The following is a 20,872-nucleotide window of genomic DNA, read 5'->3' on the forward strand; positions in this document are numbered from 1 at the left end:
AGAGGGTGTTTTATAAAAAAAAATTGTAATATAGGAAACCATATACCACTCTTTTCTAATGTACATGAGTTTAAATACTGCTGACATATCTATCTTATGCCACTGAAGTAGACTGTGTCTCTTCATAGTGAAATTTAAGTAGCTCAATGATGTTTCCCATGTAGTGATTCCATGTTCTGAGAAGGACCAAGCATGGTGTTAGTCATATGACCCCTTGTATTCAGTTAGCAATAGGGCTATATGACAGTGCTTGTTCTCATGACTCGTACAAAAGAAAAGGCCACATTTGGTTCTTTTTAGTTACACCATGGACCATACTTCTGTGTATTTACCCGGCACTAGAGATGAGCGAACTTGTGTTTTCAAGTTCGGTGTACAAGGTTCGGGTTATCTAAGAATTCCATTAGATAATATGGTCCATGGGAGCGGAATCCATAACGGAATTTTTAGATAACCCGAACCTTGTATGCCAAACTTGAAAACACAAGTTCACTCAGCACATATCCTATGCCATATACCCTTCCTGCTATCTAAATGCTGGGGGGTTGTGTGACCAGCACCATGTGTAGCCCATAGGTGCACGGTGTAGGAGACAGCCATAGCCTATACAGTGATAAGAACTTGAGTGAGCAGTATTTTAAATAGAGGTATAGATAAGATGTCTATGACAAGTTAAAGTGAATGGAGCAGAGGACTGACATATGCACTACCACTCCATTCAGAGTAGAGTGGACTTGGAGACCCCTCGTTCTCAGGATCACAGGGGGTCCCAGCGGTGGTAGTCCCCACATTCCAATATTTGTCATCCATCCTTTGGATGGCTGAAAAATAATTTTCATAAGATAACCCCTTTAAAACAGAGGGTGCAGAGTTGTGATGTGCTGTCCACCACTTTGACCTTACTTAAGTGTGGAGCTTGAGGAAGAGAACCCCTACTCATGTTTTTCCCGCAATCTGCGTTGGCAACTTTTTTTCAGTAGACCACTATCTCTTCAGTTGAATATCAGAGATCACAGATGTGTTCTATGTGCATCTATGGGCTAACTAGTCTAAACATGGTATCAGTCATTTGACCATGATTCCTATGAAAAGAACATGTGGATGGAGATTGGAGGAACATCCATTTCCCTGGGACTGTGCAACAGACTGGCATTACCCTACACTGGTTCTGCAGCTACGGTCCTAACTGCCCATAGGCATCTTTATAGATTTTTATGACCGTAACACTCCTGTATGTTAAAAATGGCATGGATCCCAATTTTTAGATTTATTAAATAAAACGGTGTTATATCCATTTGTAGATCCATATCCATAACCTGAAGATTCATGTACCCTGACGCTCAACAGGAAGCAGAGACATATGTCCTCATATATTACCGCTAACCAAGTATGATAAACAGCAGATGTAGGATGAGGAAAAACATGCTCATATATAGTAGGCTCCTCATCCTCGCTAATTCCCGTGTGAGCTTTGCTTGAAGACATCTGTAGCACTCAGTGACAGGAGGAATATGATGCCGATTTTAGCACCATATACAAAGTAACTGTGTGAAGTGTGCTAGACAACGGCAGAGGTCTGTCCATGCATGGCACAATGGACTCACGAGCAAGTACTAAACAAATCCAGTCCAATTGGCTCAGATGCCTAAAGTAATGTCTGTATTGTATGTTCAGCGGGTGCTTGCTATGATATTGACTGCTTTTATGTTACTTTGCAGCCGTTTCTTGGAAATGATGATAGTGTTAATCAAATATCAGGGAAAATTAAACTGGGAAAGGAGGTCCTGGCAACTCTGGAAGGTCACTGGGTAAGTGACAGAATAAATAATGAAATCTGTGTACGGCAATTTGTCACAGGCAGATGCTATTTATCATGCATATATCATAACACATGCAGTTTCTTTGGATTTCACACATAAGCCCTTTGATATGAGAGCCATGGCGGTTTCTGGCTGCCGTATTTCCCGCTTCTGAAGCCTCCAGCAAACAGCTGATTTTGCCTGGTGAAGATGGCTCCCGTTTTAAATTTCCTGAGCTGCAGGATGGTCTGCGATACTGCTTGTTAGCTGTCCTCATGCACATAACTGTATCTGTTTTGTGGTAAACCGCAGATCCAGAAAACACGGATCCTGGCCATGTGAATGCCGCAATTTTTTTTTTTTTACCACTGTAGTAAATGTCCTATCCTTGTCTGCAAAATGGACACGAACAGGACGTGGTCTCTGCTTTTTTTGTGGGGTCACAGAACAGACATACAGATGCGGACAGCACATACTGTGTGCTGTTCGCATCTTTTGCGGCCCAATTGAAGTGAATGGATCTGCATCCAGTCCGGATCAGACTGAAAATACAGCCATGTGCATAGGTCTTAAAGCACCGACACGTCTCCTTCATTCTCAGGATCTGTAGGAGTGTCGGAAGTTAGACTCTCACATTCATCAAGTGATTGCACGCACATTCTAGAAATGTGATGAGTTTCTTCCAGAAGCAGCATTACTCTCATTAATGGGCTTTTCCTGGTATTGTAGCGAGACCCATTCTCTTGATCTTGTATACTTACATGCGCCACTTTGTGTACGTTACCTTCTAGGACAGTGAAGTCTTTATTCATGATAAGAAGACAGATGTGTATGAGACCTTCTGGAACCCTACACATGAGATAAGGCAGCGCAGATTGACCCGTTGTACAGTTCTGCGTGATGAGCAGGGAGAATTTGAATCTGAAAGGTAATTTCTCTTGATGCCATTGTCCTTTATGTGAATGTAAGTTCTGATCAGCTAATGACTGAAATCTGTAAGACGTGAGCTCAGTAAAGTTGTAATTTCAGACAACAATAGCACTAATTATTTAAAAAAAAATAAAACAAAACAAAATCTGTCATATTTCACACTGGCCCCTAAGCATGTTCTGTGCAGATCATTTTTTTGTATTCATCTCATCATCCTCACTCAGGATTACAGTGAAATCAAGAGGAATCGTGGCTTTTTAAAGAGGACCTGTCACCACTCCTGACATGCCTGTTTTAATAGCTTCATACATTCCCCGTGTAATAACAATTCTGGAACATCTATTCTTATGGCTCTATGTTGTACCATTCCTTTATTCCTGCTAGAAGTTATGAATGAATTGCTAGCAGTCTGCACTAAGGGTACACAGGGAGGGGTAACCAGTTGGGGGGGGGATTGAACTTGTACAAACTCACTCTATCCAATAAGTGCTGCCATTTTCAGACTGTGGAGGTGCACACCCCCTAACTGGTTACCACCCCTCTGTACCCTTACTGCAGACTGCTGGTAATTTATTCATAACTTCTAGTAGAACTAACAGAGGAATGGTACAACATAGAGCCATAAGAATATATGTTCCAGAATTATTACATGGGGAATACATGAAGCTAATAAAACAGGCATGTCAGGAGTGGTGAAAGGTCCTCTTTAAAGTTCCATATTACTTTATTCTTTCTTTATATTAGAGTACAGCAGTAGTTCATCTGACCTACGCTTTTCGAGCTTTATACAAGATCTTGTTCATGGTATAACACTGGAATATATAACCGCTATTTAAAACAAAAATGAGACTACATGCTAGCTTCGGATCCTCCCCCAGTGCACGATACCTGTAAGGTATGGAGAAGAAGTGCATCAAAAATCCTAAATAAATTAGAGCAGTGTTTCCCAACCAGTGTGCCTCCAGCTGTTGCAAAACTACATCTCCCAGCATGCCTGGACAGCCTTTGGCTGTGCGGGCATGCTGGGAGTTGTAGTTTTGCAACAGCTGGAGGCACACTGGTTGGGAAACACTGCATTAGAGGAATGGCTATAGCAAATCTGTTTTATAATGAAGTCGTATAGGGAATCTGGTGTTCAGACACAAAATCCAGAACGCCTCCCTGTTAAATGTTTTTTTATTTTATTAGCATTGCTTCCTCTAAGGTTTATGCTACCATAGAAGTGAAACAACTTTAGAGAACCTTCATGCATTTCAGTGAAATGTCGTGTGGTACCTGAAGCTCCACTCCTTTTTTTTTTTTTTTTTCTTATATCAGAAATGGTTCAGCTATTCAAACTTTTTCATATTTCTGATAATACACCCTACATAATATTTTTTTCTTTTACATGTGACGCAATCTATTTTGTAAACAACATGATCAGAATTAACAAAATGTCCAGCCAGGGTGGATTTGATTTAAATCACAATTTAAATCACGAGAAGGCTTGATTTAAATCATAGTTTTCTACATAAAGACAAATTCTTGCTGGTATAACTTACATATTATAAGTTATACCAGCAAGAATTAGTCTTTATGTAGAAAACTATGATGAAGATGAAGATTAGCTTTTCATATTGGCTTGATTAGGTTGATTCTGTATTCATAGGGTTATTTACCCCAAAAACTTATTCTACATAATTAATAAACTAATCTTTATTTCATGATGGAATAACCTTTGGATGGTATTATGGTAATATATTTTCCTCCAAAAAGCATTTCATATTTAAAAAAAAAATCAGCTTTTTTTTATTATTATTTTTAAATGATTGATTTTTATCCACCCTGTGTCCAGCTCACCATGTATCCTTTATCCTCCGTGCACGGACTGAACCAGGTTAGTTCTCAAGATATTAACAGCAGAAAAAAGTGCTGGAACTTTTTTCTGCTGTTTATATTTTCAGAATTATCCCAATTATCCTCATTTGCATTAGGGAAAAAACTAGTTTTTGTAGCATAAGCACATACACCACATTTAGGCCTTCCACATTTAAAAGACTTTTTGGCTAAACCACACTCTGCCTCTACCTGAATATCCTGACTGTACCACATACTACAAAATATGACCGCAAAAGGGATTGGAAGGGGAAAAGATGAAGATCTCCTCACCAAGCCATGTATAAATTGGGTGAGAACTTTTCTTTACAGGATTTCAATGACCATTCACTGATGGGTGATGCTCACAGCTTATATACTCCCCCTACCTGCACAGTGACCTTTGCACAGGTCATAAAGCATGTCTAGAAAACACTCTCATAGAAGTCTGTTGTGTCTATGGCCAGTGTGGTTGCTGTAAACGATATCTTGAAATGCTGTTAACAATGGCCACCGTAATGCTGTATAGAAAATAGTATGAAACATCTATATTCAGAAAATAAAAAACTGTATATAAATAAGAATATGTGCCACTATCTCGTTTTAATTGGCAGGAAAAAAGAATAGGCGACGCATTTTTTCTTTAAATGTGCTCCTGTTCTGTCACATACACAAAGTGGACGGTGCCTTCATATCAGTGTCCTTCTCTCTTTCAGGCTCTGGCAGCATGTTACAAGGGCAATCAATAACAAAGATCAGACAGAAGCCACTCAGGAGAAGTTTGTTTTAGAGGAAGCTCAGAGGAAAGCCGCCAAAGAGAGGAAGACAAAGGGAGAGGAGTGGACCTGCCATCTCTTTGAACAGGAGCCAATCTCTGGAGACTGGCAATACAAATATGCGGAGTAAGTTCACTTTATTTTTGTGCGTTTTATATTTGAAATAAACCTGTTATTTATAGCTTTCATTGTTGGGGCTCTGACTGTATCGCCTGCATGTCACTAGTCTACAGCGATTTTGTGAATCGTGGCAACAAGTCATCAATTTGACCACAATGTTTCAATCCGCTTTAGTTCAATACGCTTCAGTTCCTTTTCATGACCTGAAACATAACGTCAGAAGGTGACTGAGGGATGTCATGTCCCATTTGGTGGATATTTCCGTTTGTTACTCTGGTGTAGTTGAAAAATCTGCCATAAAAAAAATTATACGAGTAATGTCGGTATGCATCAATATTTTTGCGGAATAGACATATGGATGTGGAAAGCACAAACAAAACATGTCTTGTACTTGGCTGCAAAATGCAGACCACGAACCCATTGAAGCCGGTGGGTCCACAAAAAAACCGCAGATGCAACATGGACAGTATCCAGACTTTGCAGGTCTGCAATTTGTAGACCACAAAGTACATACAGTGTGAAAAAAAACTCCCAGGCTGTGAGCTCTGCGCTGCGATTGGCCAGGCTACAGCCTAGGAGGAGGAGACGCCCAGCAGAACAAGGGCAGACTCCGCCTACTATAACTTACAGAGCGAAGACGGGATAACGGAGCGGCGCCCGGGGATAATAGTAAGTGCAGTGAGATCCCCGGGCGCCGCTGGATATGTCAGGATACTTAGTTCACAATGTTTTTCCAGGTGAAAGGTCCTCTTTAAGGTAATGGTATTGAATATATAATGCCTGCTCTAATATTCAGCAACTGTAGGGCTGTGTCTACTCTGAAACTCTCTGCCAGCCTGGCCGTATGTGTCACTATTAGAGAGGAGCGAATTTCAGATTTTGAAATTCGTTCACACTTCGTTTGGTGGTAAAAGCAGAATTGTGTTATGGATTTTGTTACCACGGACCATAACGCAATTCTATGACTGAATGCCTTTAGCGGCATTCTGTTATTCATTCCGTCGTAACAGAACTCATGGGCTGCAAAAGGGAATCCTCCCGTTTCCGTTATGCAGTGGAGTCCTCTCCTGCATAACGGAAACAGGACGGATCCATTATGCAGGCCATAGACTTCTATTATGACGGAATGAATAACGGAATGCCAATAAAGGCACTCCGTTATGCATTCAGTTGTAGATTGCGTTATGGTCCGTGGTAACGGAATCCATAACGCATTTCTACTTTTACCACCAAAGCGTGAACGAATTTCATAACATGAAATTCGCTCATCTCTAGTCTCTATAAGGCTACTTTCACACTAGCGTTTTTGCTGGATCTGGCAGGGTTCAGCAAAAACGCTTCCTTTACTGATAATACAACCGCCTGCATCTATTGTGAACGGATCCGGTTGTATTATCTTTTAACATTGCCAAGACAGATTTATCATGAACTCCATTAAAAGTCAATGGAGGACGGATCAGTTTTCTATTATGGCAGAAAACGGATCTGTCCCCATTGACTTGCATTGGAGGTCATGCCGGATCCGTATTGCTCCGCATCCCAGGACGGAAAGCAAACTACAACATGTTGCGGTTTGCTCTCCGGTATAGGAACGCAACTAAACGGAATGGAATGCATTTTGGAGCATTCCGTTCTGTTCAGTTTTGTCCCTATTGACAATGAATGGGGAGAAAACTGAAGCGTTTTTGTCCGGTATTGAGACCCTATGACTGATTTCAATACCGGAAAACTAAAACGCTAGTGTGAAAGTAGTGGAAATCCAGTGATTTTTTTTAATTTATTTTTTACATGTGAATGTACCCAACATTTCAGGCGATCAGAACAGGCGATCCACTTTCTCAATAGGCAGAGCAGCCCACCCTTGTAGGCACAACATGGTTTCCCCTTAACCACCCTACCTCCTAGTAGTCCCATCATCACCTGGCTCACCCCCCACGGTGCAGCACTATTACTTGCAGCTGTATGGTGCTTCCTGTATTAGTCTATGCTGAGACTGATGGAAGAGTAGCTGGAGCAGGACCTCCACTGTTCATTTTGGCAAGTAGAGATGGCACTGGATGCTTTTGCCAGGGCTAATTTTTCAGTTGACATGATGACAAGGTTTATCTAGCCCTGTATAGAATTTATACTGTATGCCGCTTCCTGGTTTTGGAATGTTAGTCATTATTACTAGCTGTACTGATCTATTTTAAAATAATCCCTATTTTCTGAATTTCTTATAGTACCCGACCATGGGACCCCCTTAACGACCTGGTTCAGTTTGAAAAAGATGGTGCCGTCCAGACAAAAGTCAGGCATAGGACTCCAATGGTACGTTCGGGGAGTGTAATTAGTCTCAATAACCAAGGGGCAAAGCGGGACAAATGCAATTATCAGGTAGGTTTGGAGACAAAATAATGGCTTTCCTCTCGCCTCTGTCCTGTCAAGATCCAGGACGCATGTGCATAATGGAAGCTTAAAAGTACTAACCTCTAGCTATGAGGCTGAGAAATGTCCGTATGTGCTTCTTTGGCCACAGGGAGGGCTTCATATATTAAGACAGCAAGAAAATATGTCACCAGAGCCACATTCAAGGCTGGGAGTCAGTGTCACATTGTCCTCCAAATGCAATTATTCTTTAACAGTGAATATCTTCATATTTAAAATCACACTCACCATGTGCTGTTTTCTATCCTTAAAAACGACTAACAATCTAAGCTGCATGATTGGTCTTCAAGATCCCTTTTTTACAAAAAATATGTTTGATACACATGAAATATATACATATTGGGATGCATGTCTCTTAATGCTTTCCGATACATGTTGCATGGTGCCATGATCTTCATGTTCTGGTTACCATCTGAAGTGTTGTACAGACAGTCTAGGCATTAGGCCGAATGCACACGTCCGTGTTCCGCGGCCGAGAGCGGTCCGTGGTATGCCGGGCTGGATTCCTGTTCAGAGCAGGAGCGCACGGCGTCATTGGTTGCTATGCCGCCACTGCACTACAGTAATACACTATACGAGTGTATTACTGTACAGCAGCGGCGACATGAAGCGTACAGCGTAATAGCAACCAATGACGCAGTGCGCTCCTGCTCTGAACAGGAATCCAGCCCGGCATACCACGGACCGCTCTCGGCCGCGGAACACGGCCGTGTGCATTCGGCCTTAGTCTGATCATAACCTTCCTTTTCATCTTCTCGAAGATGCAGGGATGTTGGAGATGCCTCTTTAGTTTCACATTCATATGTAAGAGTAAAAGAGGTGGATGTTTCTGTAGGTTTCTAGCATCCAGGATGAGTAGGACTTTATTACTTGGTCATGTAGTCTGAATGTTCCTTAGAAGATTGCACTTGTCCATGTACAATTCTGTGTGTTGCAGGTATGTGTTCCAAAGCTGAAACACAAATCAAATGGGCAGCAGAAGAAAGGAGAAAGCGGGTGCTCCTCTCCAGAGCTGGATAATCAGGACTCCTCTGGCAGTGAAGGTGAGATTTCATGAGTGAAACCCACAACTGTTACTGCAGAAAGTAATGTACTATGGATAACAGGAGTGTGAATATTGACATAAGAACAATCTTTAGAGACTCTTATATGGCTGGAACATGATTTAATGTGAAGCTGGTTGTCTCACTTCATCACGTGGCATTTATTATGTAGAGAAAAATAATACAAGGCACTTACTAATGTATTGTGATGGTCCATATTGCTTCCTTTGCTGCCTGGATTCTATTTTCCATCACATTATACACTGCTTGTTTTCATGGTTACGACCACCCTACAATCCATCAGAGGCCATGCTTCCACACTGTAAGAAAAAGCACTAGCCTATGTGCGCTCCCACGGTCCCGGCCACCAGAAAGACGGGTGCTTTTCCCTATTGTGTGAAAGCACAACAGTCGCTGATGGATTACAGGGTGGTCGTAACCCCTCGATACAAGCAGTGTATAATGTGATGGAAAAAATGAATCCAGCCAGCAAAGGAAGCAATATGGATAATAACAATACAGGTAAGTGCCTTGTATTAACGCCCTCTACTTAATAAATCATGTTTGCTGAAGTGAGACAACCCATTTAATGCCTCAGATGTGTTAAGTTGTAATATCACACTGAGACTAAAACATAAAACATACAGTACAGACCAAAAGTTTGGACACACCTTCTCATTCAAAGAGTTTTCTTTATTTTCATGACCATGAAAATTGTAGATTCAAACTGAAGGCATCAAAACTATGAATTAACACATGTGGAATTATATACATAACAAAATAGTGTGAAACAACTGAAAATATGTCATATTCTAGGTTCTTCAAAGTAGCCACCTTTTGCTTTGATTACTGCTTTGCACACTCTTGGCATTCACTTGATGAGCTTCAAGAAGTAGTCACCTGAAATGGTCTTCCAACAGTCTTGAAGGAGTTCCCAGAGATGCTTAGCACTTGTTGGCCCTTTTGCCTTCACTCTGCGGTCCAGCTCACCCCAAACCATCTCGATTGGGTTCAGGTCCGGTGACTGTGGAGGCCAGGTCATCTGGCGCAGCACCCCATCACTCTCCTTCATGGTCAAATAGCCCTTACACAGCCTGGAGGTGTGTTTGGGGTCATTGTCCTGTTGAAAAATAAATGATGGTCCAACTAAACGCAAACCGGATGGAATAGCATGCCGCTGCAAGATGCTGTGGTAGCCATGCTGGTTCAGTATGCCTTCAATTTTGAATAAATCCCCAACAGTGTCACCAGCAAAGCAACCCCACACCATCACACCTCCTCCTCCATGCTTCACGGTTGGAACCAGGCATGTAGAGTCCATCCGTTCACCTTTTCTGCGTCGCGCAAAGACACGGTGGTTGGAACCAAAGATCTCAAATTTGGACTCATCAGCCCAAAGCACAGATTTCCACTGGTCTAATGTCCATTCCTTGTGTTCTTTAGCCCAAACAAGTCTCTACTGCTTGTTGCCTGTCCTTAGCAGTGGTTTCCTAGCAGATATTCTACCATGAAGGCCTGATTCACACAGTCTCCTCTTAACAGTTGTTCTAGAGATGTGTCTGCTGCTAGAACTCTGTGTGGCATTGACCTGGTCTCTAATCTGAGCTGCTGTTAACCTGCGATTTCTGAGGCTGGTGACTCGGATGAACTTATCCTCTGACAGCACTTGGGGACACTTTCAAAGTTTTCCCAATTTTTCGGACTGACTGACCTTCATTTCTTAAAGTAACGATGGCCACTCGTTTTTCTTTACTTAGCTGCGTTTTTCTTGCCATAATACAAATTCTAACAGTCTATTCAGTAGGACTATCAGCTGTGTATCCACCTGACTTCTCCACAACGCAACTGATGGTCCCAACCCCATTTATAAGGCAAGAAATCCCACTTATTAAACCTGACAGGGCACACCTGTGAAGTGAAAACCATTTCAGGTGACTACCTCTTGAAGCTCATCAAGAGAATGCCAAGTGTGTGCAAAGCAGTAATCAAAGCAAAAGGTGGCTACATTATAGAACCTAGAATATGACATATATTTTCAGTTGTTTCACACTTTTTTGTTATGTATATAATTCCACATGTGTTAATTATTAGTTTTGATGCCTTCAGTGTGAATCTACAATTTTCATAGTCATGAAAATAAAGAAAACTCTTTGAGGTGTATCCAAACTTTTGGTCTGTACTGTATATTTTGAATTTATTATTACTTTAGCATGGTTGACATTTTGTAGATCTAAACAATGTATATAATGGTACCATACCATAAATGTCTGATGGGTAGGAGCCTGACCTTCAGGAACCCCACCTATTGGGCTAACAGGGGTACCTTGGAACCTATTCCACAAGGTGAGGTGGCTGCATCCAGTCATGGACTGAATACAAGCTTGCCCGGCTATTTCTGTAACTCCTCTAGACCTAAAAGGAGAGAATTGGTGTGAGCCCCAGAAGAGGTGACGGACCTGAATGGAGAGATTTGTTCTCTCAATATGTGGGGTCCCAGAGGCACAACACCCACCTAAGACATTTATAGCATATCCAGCCAAAGTGAGTTGTACTTGTACACACACAGTGCATAGTAAGTGCGTTGTATTTGTTCTTCCAGCACATGTTTTGACTCACAGCAGTAGAAGCAGAAAGAAGGGGACAGATCATGGAGAACTACAAAGTGCCATAGAATCCATCAAGAAAACGCAAGAAGAAATCAACAGGTGATTGTATCTCCTTGCACATTGCATACTGTTTTTTCAGCTTCATAGCATTTCAGTGCAGAGGAATTGAACGGCGGCCTCTATGTACAGCATGGACACTGCAAAGTACATATCCTCCAAGCGAATCCTGCCCAATTCCACACTGTACTTTTATCCCAAAAAACTGATATGTAGGCTTAATAGTTCCTCACAGTTGATATTGATCAGCTAAAGAGGTTGTCAGATGGAAGAGTCCTTGAGTGGATTTAAAATGTGATTTAATGAACCTTTACAAACATTTGGGGTGGCCAACTTTAGTCCTTGTCGAGTGGTCCTGGAAGATGAGGCTTTGGTGGCACAGAGCTTCCTCCCCTTCCATGTGTTGGTGATGTGATGAAGGGGCTGGCTGTTTGGCTCAATGCATTAGTTAGGGCAGCCCCTGTTCTGTCATGGCTAATACAGAGAAGTGGTCTAGCCTAACTAAAGAACTTAGCCAAAAAGCCAGCCCCTTTATCACGTCACCGACGCACAGGGAGAGGAGAAAGTTTGTTGCCACTAGAGCCAGCGTCTGAATATGATGGCTTGCAGCAGAAGCATGGGAGTGAAATCGACCATCCATAACATTTTAAGTATATTAGTAAGTTTCATTAATTAACCCTTTCTGTCTTCAGACAAAACTCCTTAATATTCCTTGTAAAGAGATTCACACTTTGAAATTGCTTTTTCGTACCCATGTTATCCATGGATTGGACACAGAAACTAAGTGGAACGTGATCACTTACTAGTGTAACACTTCATCCCATGGACCAGAAAATGCATGTCATTGAATGGTAGTCTGAGTTTAGCATAATTAAATCGAAAACCTTCTATTAAAAAGATATCTGGACAAAAAGTACTTTTATACAGTATTTTATAATTTTTGCTTGTTTGGTGTATTTATCATATATAAATGTACATTTTCTTGCAGTTGTATTGTGTTTTGCTCATTATAACTCCCACCCTCTTGTTGTGTCTTGTAGGAACATCATCGCTCTCCGTAATCGTGTAACTACAAATGCCTCAAACTCAGAAAGTAGTTTTCTTCAGCAAAGAGACTATTGTATTATTATCTTCCTGATTTTTCTTCAGATTGCCATTAACTATTTGTTCAAGTAGAAGAAAGTGACTCGCATAGATGTCGAGTCTGGAACTTTCGCTGTTGGATTGGGACCACTTTTTGCCTGCCTGGCATTTCAGTGCTTTTTATGCCCGCGACGATGAAGGTCAGATGATTTGGGCTTTTAGGTGCAATATTATTCATCATCTTAAACTAGTGGCCCTCGACTCTGGAGTCTTGTACAGCTTGTCACATCTGTCCACATCAGCAGTAGAACAAGTATGAAAGTGCCCGCACTATATACCTAGCTGTCTTATTGTATTCGCAGTGGGGATCATTTGTGTTTTACATCACACCATTCGGTAAAGTCCAAGTTACACGTGTGTATGAGCACATTTGTAAGTATGTTGCTTGCTGTCATATGCAGGTTTTTACATCGATATTGAACTACAGATTGCTTGAACATTCTGACTTGAAATTACAGCCTGGGACACAAAGGTCTTGGTAAATAAGGTCTATGGCAAATATCACTGCTGCACCAAATATGTTTAAATCGCACACAATTTTTGGTGTGCTTTTTAAACCAAAGCCAAAAGTGGATTCCAAAGGAATGGGGAAATACCAAGAATGGACTTCTGCTTTTAGCTTAGTCCACTTTTGTCATTGGCTCAAAAGACCTGGATCAAAAACTGTTCCTAAAACCACATCAAAAGCTGTATGTGTGTACTCAGTCTTAAGAAGACTATCTACATAATGCAGCTAAGTATGCTGTCTCAATCACACAACCAGGTTAAGGATACGTGGGTAATATTGATGAAGTATTCCACCAGGCAAGCCCCACCAGCTCAATTTACTGCATTTCAAGGCCAGCTTGCTACATTTGGCTGCAAGGGACTCTACTATTGATTTTACATTGGTTATATAGCCAGAAATGTAATTTATTAAGTATTTAGTAATGCATCTTCATATTTTTCAACTCATATTTTTTAGTCTTTGCAGTGTACGAAAAATCAGTAAACAAAAATAAGTAGGCGTCTGCTGCTGATGGATCTTATTATTCTTACTATGGCTTATGTGATACCCTATGTGACATCCTGGCTCATTACTACATATATACTAGATGTTTATTAAGCCCTTGTGGACCAGGGCTGGTCCACATACATCTCTGCAGAGATGGAGATGAGCGGCCTGTCAGAGGAGACATCCAGACGCCCCTTCCAAACCTGCCTTCCTGAACACTGGCTACATGGCTTTCAGTGACTGCCATGTATCCATTGATCAGAAAGTAGCAGTGGCAGGTACTGCTCCAGTCTTAGTGATCACTGGATAGCTTCTCTAAAATAGATCAGATCAAGAACTAGAATCTAATTATGGCCCATCTCAGGAGCCTGCATTTCCGATGGAATTGGGGCTAATAAGTTAGTGCCGGTTACAGGGAAATCAGGATTAAAAAAATAAAATAAAAATGAATGTACTGTTAAAAATGTCCCCCAGTAGTCTCAATGACATTATAGGGGATACAGACTTGCATAAACACCAAATAAAGAAATAAAATAAAAAACCTTTAGCCCTAGTGTGCTCCAGTAACAACCCCGGACAACCCCAAATTATGCATCTCCTATATTAAAAAGACTATAAGAAAAAGGGGAATGCAATTAAGTGTATTTTAGTGAGATCTTTGTGTTAGAAGAATGTAAAGAAAGGGCAAATTTGCTTTATTTTTTACATTTTCCTCTGATTAATGCAGAAGAAAACCACCATAGCACAGACATGCTAAATGGGAAGGAAAGAAACAAAAATGATTTTAATAACCAAATGAGAAAAACTTTCAAACAGCAAATCTATGGCTGTTCATTAACAGGAAGGAAAGGCCTGGTCTTAACCGGTTTATTTCACACACGTCCGATATTGGAGTTCCATATACTTGCAGTTTGCATTGTGCCAATGAGTCAGAATGGTAACCACCATCAGTTTACGCCCCGTTCACCACAGTTCAACCTTAAAGTAAATAACAATGAGGTTGAGTTCATACCACCGCTATAAATTTCTATTGTTCTGCTCTGTTAGAGGAGCAAAACAAAGAAAATAACAGAATTGCCGTATTCCGGACATAACTGAGAGGAACGGAACTGAAAAGACTCCGTTAACTAGTGGAGACCCTTCTGTTTCCATTCTGTTTTTGTTTTTTTTACCAGACAAAAAAGTCCTGCATACAGGATTTTTTTTGACAGTGTCTGTGACAGAGGCCCTGAATGGAGCTTCCAACGCAGATGTGAACAAGCCTTAACAATGACAACATACGGTATGTGGAGCATCACTTTGTGTTGTCATATCCTGTTTAACAGGCTCTAGGTTACATATCTGTGTGCCCCTCTGAAATATTGAGATCCATTATCATTTTGTTACTAATGTTACTATTGGTACTCTAGTCTTCCATTAGTCTAGTATGGAGCCCGTGTTGGCGATCATATGTATATAAATAGTGGCACCAACTATCACAAATACTAGATCTGTCTGATTGGTTACCGTGCTACAAAGGGGGTCATCTGTTCACTAATCCAGATTAAGTACCTGCTTATTCATGGTCTGTTTGATTGGTACTATAAAGAGTTGCCCACTTTTAAACTATTTTCCATGTTGCTCAGAGTAAAATGTTAAGAATGATATACTTTAATTTCTTAAGAACATGCATTAGTATTTATAAAATAAAAATAAAAAACTGTTCAATGTACTCCCTATCAGACTGCAGTTGACAGCAGCTGACAGAAAAACCATAAGTTGACACTTCCATCAACAATTGTACAATTTAATTTAGGTGACTATTTTATCCTGTCCTGGCTCTTTAACTTACTTTTTGTTTGAACTTTTAGCACAGCAGAGTCCCCTTAACTCTCTCTGTGAGGCCATCACTATGGCCAGAAGGGGGAGGATGACTCAGTTACAGCATCACATATAATTCAGAAATTCATGCACATGTACAATGCAATTTATTCATATTTTATTATGTGGTTATACATCCAAGTAGTGATCCGGGTACATGTAATCTATTATGGTAATAGTAGAATAGCCACAGAGTGCATCTGACCGGCAGTTTCAGTCCTTTATAGACCTCCTTTAGTGGTTAAGCTATAATGAAATATATACACATGACAGTAGTTATACTATATTGGTATAATTTTGAAATTTACTCTGTGTTGCATTGTATTTTGCTCTTTTTTTTCTTTTCTCTAACCTTTGTTGTGTTTTAGTCTGCTTTATGTATATTACACCTTTTGTATACTGTATATTTGCCAACTGGGTACTAGTGTCATATGTGTATATATTTCATTAAAGGTTATCGGACCAGATGTTTTGGTCCTATATGGACCCAGATGGTAAATATACCCAGATGGCAAATATATATGAAGTGTAATATGCATAAAGAGGACTACAACACAATCAAGGTTAGCGGGAAAAAAAGAGGAAAATACAAAACAGTACATTTCAAAATTATACCTATATAGTATAATTACTGTCACCTGTGTATATTTAATTATAGATTAACCACTGAGGAAGGGCCAGATATATATAAATAAATTGCATCATATACAGAATGTGCAGTGCTGTAAATTTCTGAATTATATGTGATGACTGATAAGTCCTTCTTCACAAGTACCAACTTTTAACAAGAGTGCAGACTTCACTTCTATCAATTACAGCATCACACATTACACTAATCAGTGCATTCTGCGGGCATCTTTGTCCTGACCTATCATGAGAGCAATAGAGCTGTCATACTGTTATTCCAATTCTACACCTACTATTATCTTCATTACCCCACAGATAACACTGTCCCCTCACAGCAGCAATAAACTGACAATATATTACACATCTTATCATTTGTGTTGACTGGACCATATTTTATATTTAATTTCCAGGGCCATAGTACTGATGTATTAAAAAGAAAAACGGGCAAAAATTCTTTAAAAAGTTCTATGAATATTGAGTTAAAAAAATATTGACTTCTTTTTAAAGCAAGTGTCCCTTTAATGTTATAGCGATGTGTTCTATTTTCTTGAGCCCAACAATTAGAACTTCTGCACTAGAAAAATACACATGAAGCACTTTTCTGCTTGGTTTTATATGCTGAACTTTCAGCATTATTCCTTTAATCATCATGTAATCTCTGGAAATGCTGGCATTTTCTCCCCTTTTCTACTGTTCTGGAAAGAGGTTGTATTTATGTTTAAAATGTGTGCATTACAAGTTGAAGAATTTACTTTTTTTTTAACTCTTTTATAAATATGATTGTTCCTTGTATGTTTGATTCAGGCCAGTAAAGCACTAATCTGCCGGCACCATGTAAACTAGTCTAGGGGATGGCCATAGTTTTTACTAAACCGTTTAAATAAGATAGGACAGCTTTTGTAGGTCATGGTTATTACGGTGTTACGCCACAATCGAACATGTTCTTTGGAACGCCCCTAGAACTGCTCATTTGGAAAACTGTATTGTGGTACTATGATTGTAGTTACTACCTTAACTGATTGGGGGGGGGGGGGGGGGAACGCCACTATATGAGAAAAAAAAACACCTGGAAAAAATTAAATCCCACTCTCAAATTGCTTTTTTTTTTTTTTAATAAAAAAATATATATATCGACACTTGATGATAAAAATAAAACTTTTCTGTGACAGCTTTAGATATTTGCCAAAATGAACTGGAAAGGGAATGGGGTAAAAAAAAAAAAGACAGCTCTTCCTGCCAAAGCAATTGGAACATTCCATACAACAGTAGATGAAGCTCCTATCACGTGGAGAATTGTGGGTTTTACAAATTTTTAACCAAAATGTCTTCACTAGAGTATGATTGTGTCCATGTCCATTTTAGCTATAGTGAGATAAGTATTTGTATGCACAGTAATTATCCGTACATAAAGAATAAAACACAACCTTATATCTTCCACATTTCCATGGTAATCCTCAAATCACACATTTTTGTAATACTAGACCCCATTACTTTCCTTGTTGGTACAGAGGCTTATCATAATACCCTGTAGCACTGAAAGGTCCATTACCTAGTCGCATATGTCTAAGAACACAATGAAAAAGAACTGTATGGGGAAAACCATGACAAGGAACTGTACAGTGCACTCCACAATGACTTTTATGTGAATTGTATAGTGGTTTATTAATGTAGAAAACAGTTTTAGCAATATAAATAATAGTACATATCATCATGTAATTTCTAGCTTGCTCTGGAGTTTCTGTCCGGGAAGCATTTTCTGTTATGTTACAGAACAACCGGAATGGTCATATGTTTGTAAGAATGGCAGTGTTGTGTATATATGTTAGAAGGAACCCCCATTCATCACGTGTGTGTGTAGATCTCCTTTCAGAAGCCCTGGGAAGGGTATGCCATGTCATTTACTTGCCAGGCAATAGTGTCCAGAGTAACCAGGTTTCTTCTGGCAATCATAAGGTACAAAGTTTTGATAGAATTCATGGGATTGAACATAGTGGTAGCCTGGAACTCAGCAGTTCATGTTGTAAATGACACAGCTTCTGGCATAATTTCATGAAGTCCTAATATAACATTGCTGTGTGCATTCTCCTCCACTAAACGGAGCCGAAATGCCTTGCTATTTTGCCAGTGAGAAAGCAAGACAGTTTGTCCGAATATCCTGGTTTAGAGAGTAGGATACAGTGGTGGTGTTTATAATTTTTCTTTAGACCATGTACGTATTTCATGTCCTACATGTGCACTTTTTGGATGAGACTGAAGGCCAGAGAGTTGTCTGGACATTAACTGTGCCTTTTTGCTAAATGCGTTTGTAGAGGTGTTTGGGGGTTTGTGCCATATAAATACGATCACAGGTTTCAAGCCCGTGCTCTTACTTTTTTAGGAGGATTTGCAATACTTGGTCAAATAGTTCTCTTCACTTTTGGAGGGTAAGCTGTGCGTACTTTGAAGTTAGGCTGAGTTCACACTTCAGTTATTTGGTCAGTTATCTCCATCCGTTATTGTGAGCCAAAATCAGGTTTGGGTCAAAAACACAAAACGGGTGTAAATCTTTCCGTTACATCTGACCTCCGAGTAGGCTTCACTACTGGTTTTGGCTCACAATAACTGATGGAAATATCTGACCAAATAACTGAAGTGTGAACTAGGCCTTTATCAGCTTTCTTCTGACTGGACTCCCTTCCACAGGGTATTGAGAAGAATGGCAGGGTCAGAAGCTGAGCCTGTGATGTATCTTAAATTGTTGCATTTTATGTCCACATATTGGGTGTATATACAATGATGAAGTCATTACAATTTGTGGCATATTCTGAATAGCCATAGCAACAAGCAGTGACCTCTTACACAAAAGTGTGACTTCATGATGATGTTTCAAATGTCATTTTTATTTTATTTTTTGCATCTTTTGCAGCTTTTAAGTACAAGAAATCCAGAAATATAATTTTGTGAGTTCTGTGTCTCGGCATATTCCGAGTGCTTACAGCATATGCACTAGGTCCTTAACAGAGAAGAAGTTGGACCAGGTGTGACTTGAAGATTTAGAGATTTCCACCTTCTGTTAGGATTAAGAAATAAATACTTGTAATCTGGACTCATGTACTTTTCTGCACGCCTGTTATGTTACCAATACCATCATTGCTTGTTTTGTACTGTTACATTTTTAAACAACCAATAGACTGTTATATAAACCTTTAGTAAAGACCAGTGTTATGTACTGAAGAGTCAGACCCCATGACAAAGTGAATGTGATACGACTAATTGAAAAAAACAACAAAAAAGACAAAATTATTTATATATAACAAAGATTATTGGACAATTTTCCGTATTGAACCTATAAGCAGGAACACATATATATATATATATCTTAGCTTGAACTGCACTCACACTGAACCTTATGCATAACTACCAGTCCAGCCAAAAATGGAGTTGTTGCCTATGGACACCATTTTGATGGCATCTTTCAGGGTAGACAGTGAAAAGTGTGATGTATTGTCTGCAGATGTTATCCATGAGGTCCACTGTTTTCAGGAAGTCGCTGAGCTAGGATGGAATGAAGTTTGAGAATGACAAATGTCCTGACTTGTAGCATGTTACCTGTTCATGTACGTTTAACACCTTGTCCCATGGCTTTTTGGAAATTGAAGCACTACCACTGGTCAGTAGTTTTGTATTTCCGATTAGAATAAAAATGTGATCATAAATGCAGAATCATGTCTGTTTTGTATGTACTCATGTTAGCAGGATGTTACTCGTGTACAAAAAGTTATTATACAAGTCAACAATAAGGGAAATGAGTCGCTAATATTCCTTATGTATCAAGAAGCGAAATATGCACCAATAAGGTCCACACAAATTTCCGTGCTGATTTATGTACGTTTCTGCAGCATATCCAGACCACAATCTCTAACGGCGGTTTTTGGATTCGATTCGGTTTTGCTGCAGATCTCACCCTTCCATTGAAAAGGGTGAAACCTGCATCTAAAACTGCAAACATAATTGACATGCTATTGAATCTGAAAACCACAACGCAGGTCATGGAAAAAATCGGCTAAGTGTACATGAGATTAGTGTAGTCTCCCTAGACTTTGCTAGTACTGTAAAATGCAGTGGTTTTTCCTAAAGGAAAAAAACGCACATTTTCCACAATGTGTGCAGGTTGCCTAAAGGAGGAATGCTTCTCCATCCAGAGATTCAGAAAACACAAATACAGTGATGCAGAAAGAGGGTACATTCACACGGGACATTAATTACAATAAAAAATCTGTTGCACATCACCTGATTTTTCCACAGCAGGTAGATGAGACTTGTTAAATCTGGATCTTCTGCAATATCCGCTTATAAAATTCATAGCACATCTGCTCTTAGTGAAAATTTCCTAACATTTCAGGTTAATAATGCCATGTCTTACCTTAATTTATATGGAGTTATATTTTAAAGACAGGCTACTACTTTGTTCCCTGGAAATTGAAGTGTGTAAAAGTGGTTGGATGGGCTCTTAGAGAACTGGAGCCCCTTTTCATATGTGCAGGCTGAGTGCAAAGGTTAAAAAAAAGGACTCCCTGGTCACAGTGCTGAGCTCCATTTATCTCCGCTTCCGGTCTCCACTGGACTGGAAATGTGATGTTCCGTCAATACACGTCAC

The 20,872-nt window shown here is 39.9% G+C and overlaps 1 protein-coding gene across 9 annotated transcripts in view; it reads left to right on the forward strand.

The window, feature by feature from the left end:
* Positions 1-19,931, forward strand: part of OSBPL8 (oxysterol binding protein like 8) — a 240,915-nt gene extending 220,984 nt beyond the window's left edge. For 7 of the 9 annotated variants that reach the window (XM_044280415.1, XM_044280416.1, XM_044280421.1 and 4 more), the window contains 7 exons: positions 1,719-1,808; positions 2,591-2,727; positions 5,300-5,485; positions 7,702-7,855; positions 8,844-8,949; positions 11,549-11,654; positions 12,653-19,931. In XM_044280415.1, the coding sequence (XP_044136350.1) occupies positions 1,719-1,808; positions 2,591-2,727; positions 5,300-5,485; positions 7,702-7,855; positions 8,844-8,949; positions 11,549-11,654; positions 12,653-12,788 (915 nt within the window). In that variant the 3' untranslated portion in view covers positions 12,789-19,931. The remainder of the gene's footprint in view (positions 1-1,718; positions 1,809-2,590; positions 2,728-5,299; positions 5,486-7,701; positions 7,856-8,843; positions 8,950-11,548; positions 11,655-12,652) is intronic. The other 2 variants (XM_044280417.1, XM_044280423.1) reach the window with 1 other exon arrangement.
* Positions 19,932-20,872: the final 941 nt, after the last annotated feature.

Source organism: Bufo gargarizans, chromosome 2 (genome assembly GCF_014858855.1).
Source record: "Bufo gargarizans isolate SCDJY-AF-19 chromosome 2, ASM1485885v1, whole genome shotgun sequence".
NCBI lineage: Eukaryota > Metazoa > Chordata > Amphibia > Anura > Bufonidae > Bufo > Bufo gargarizans.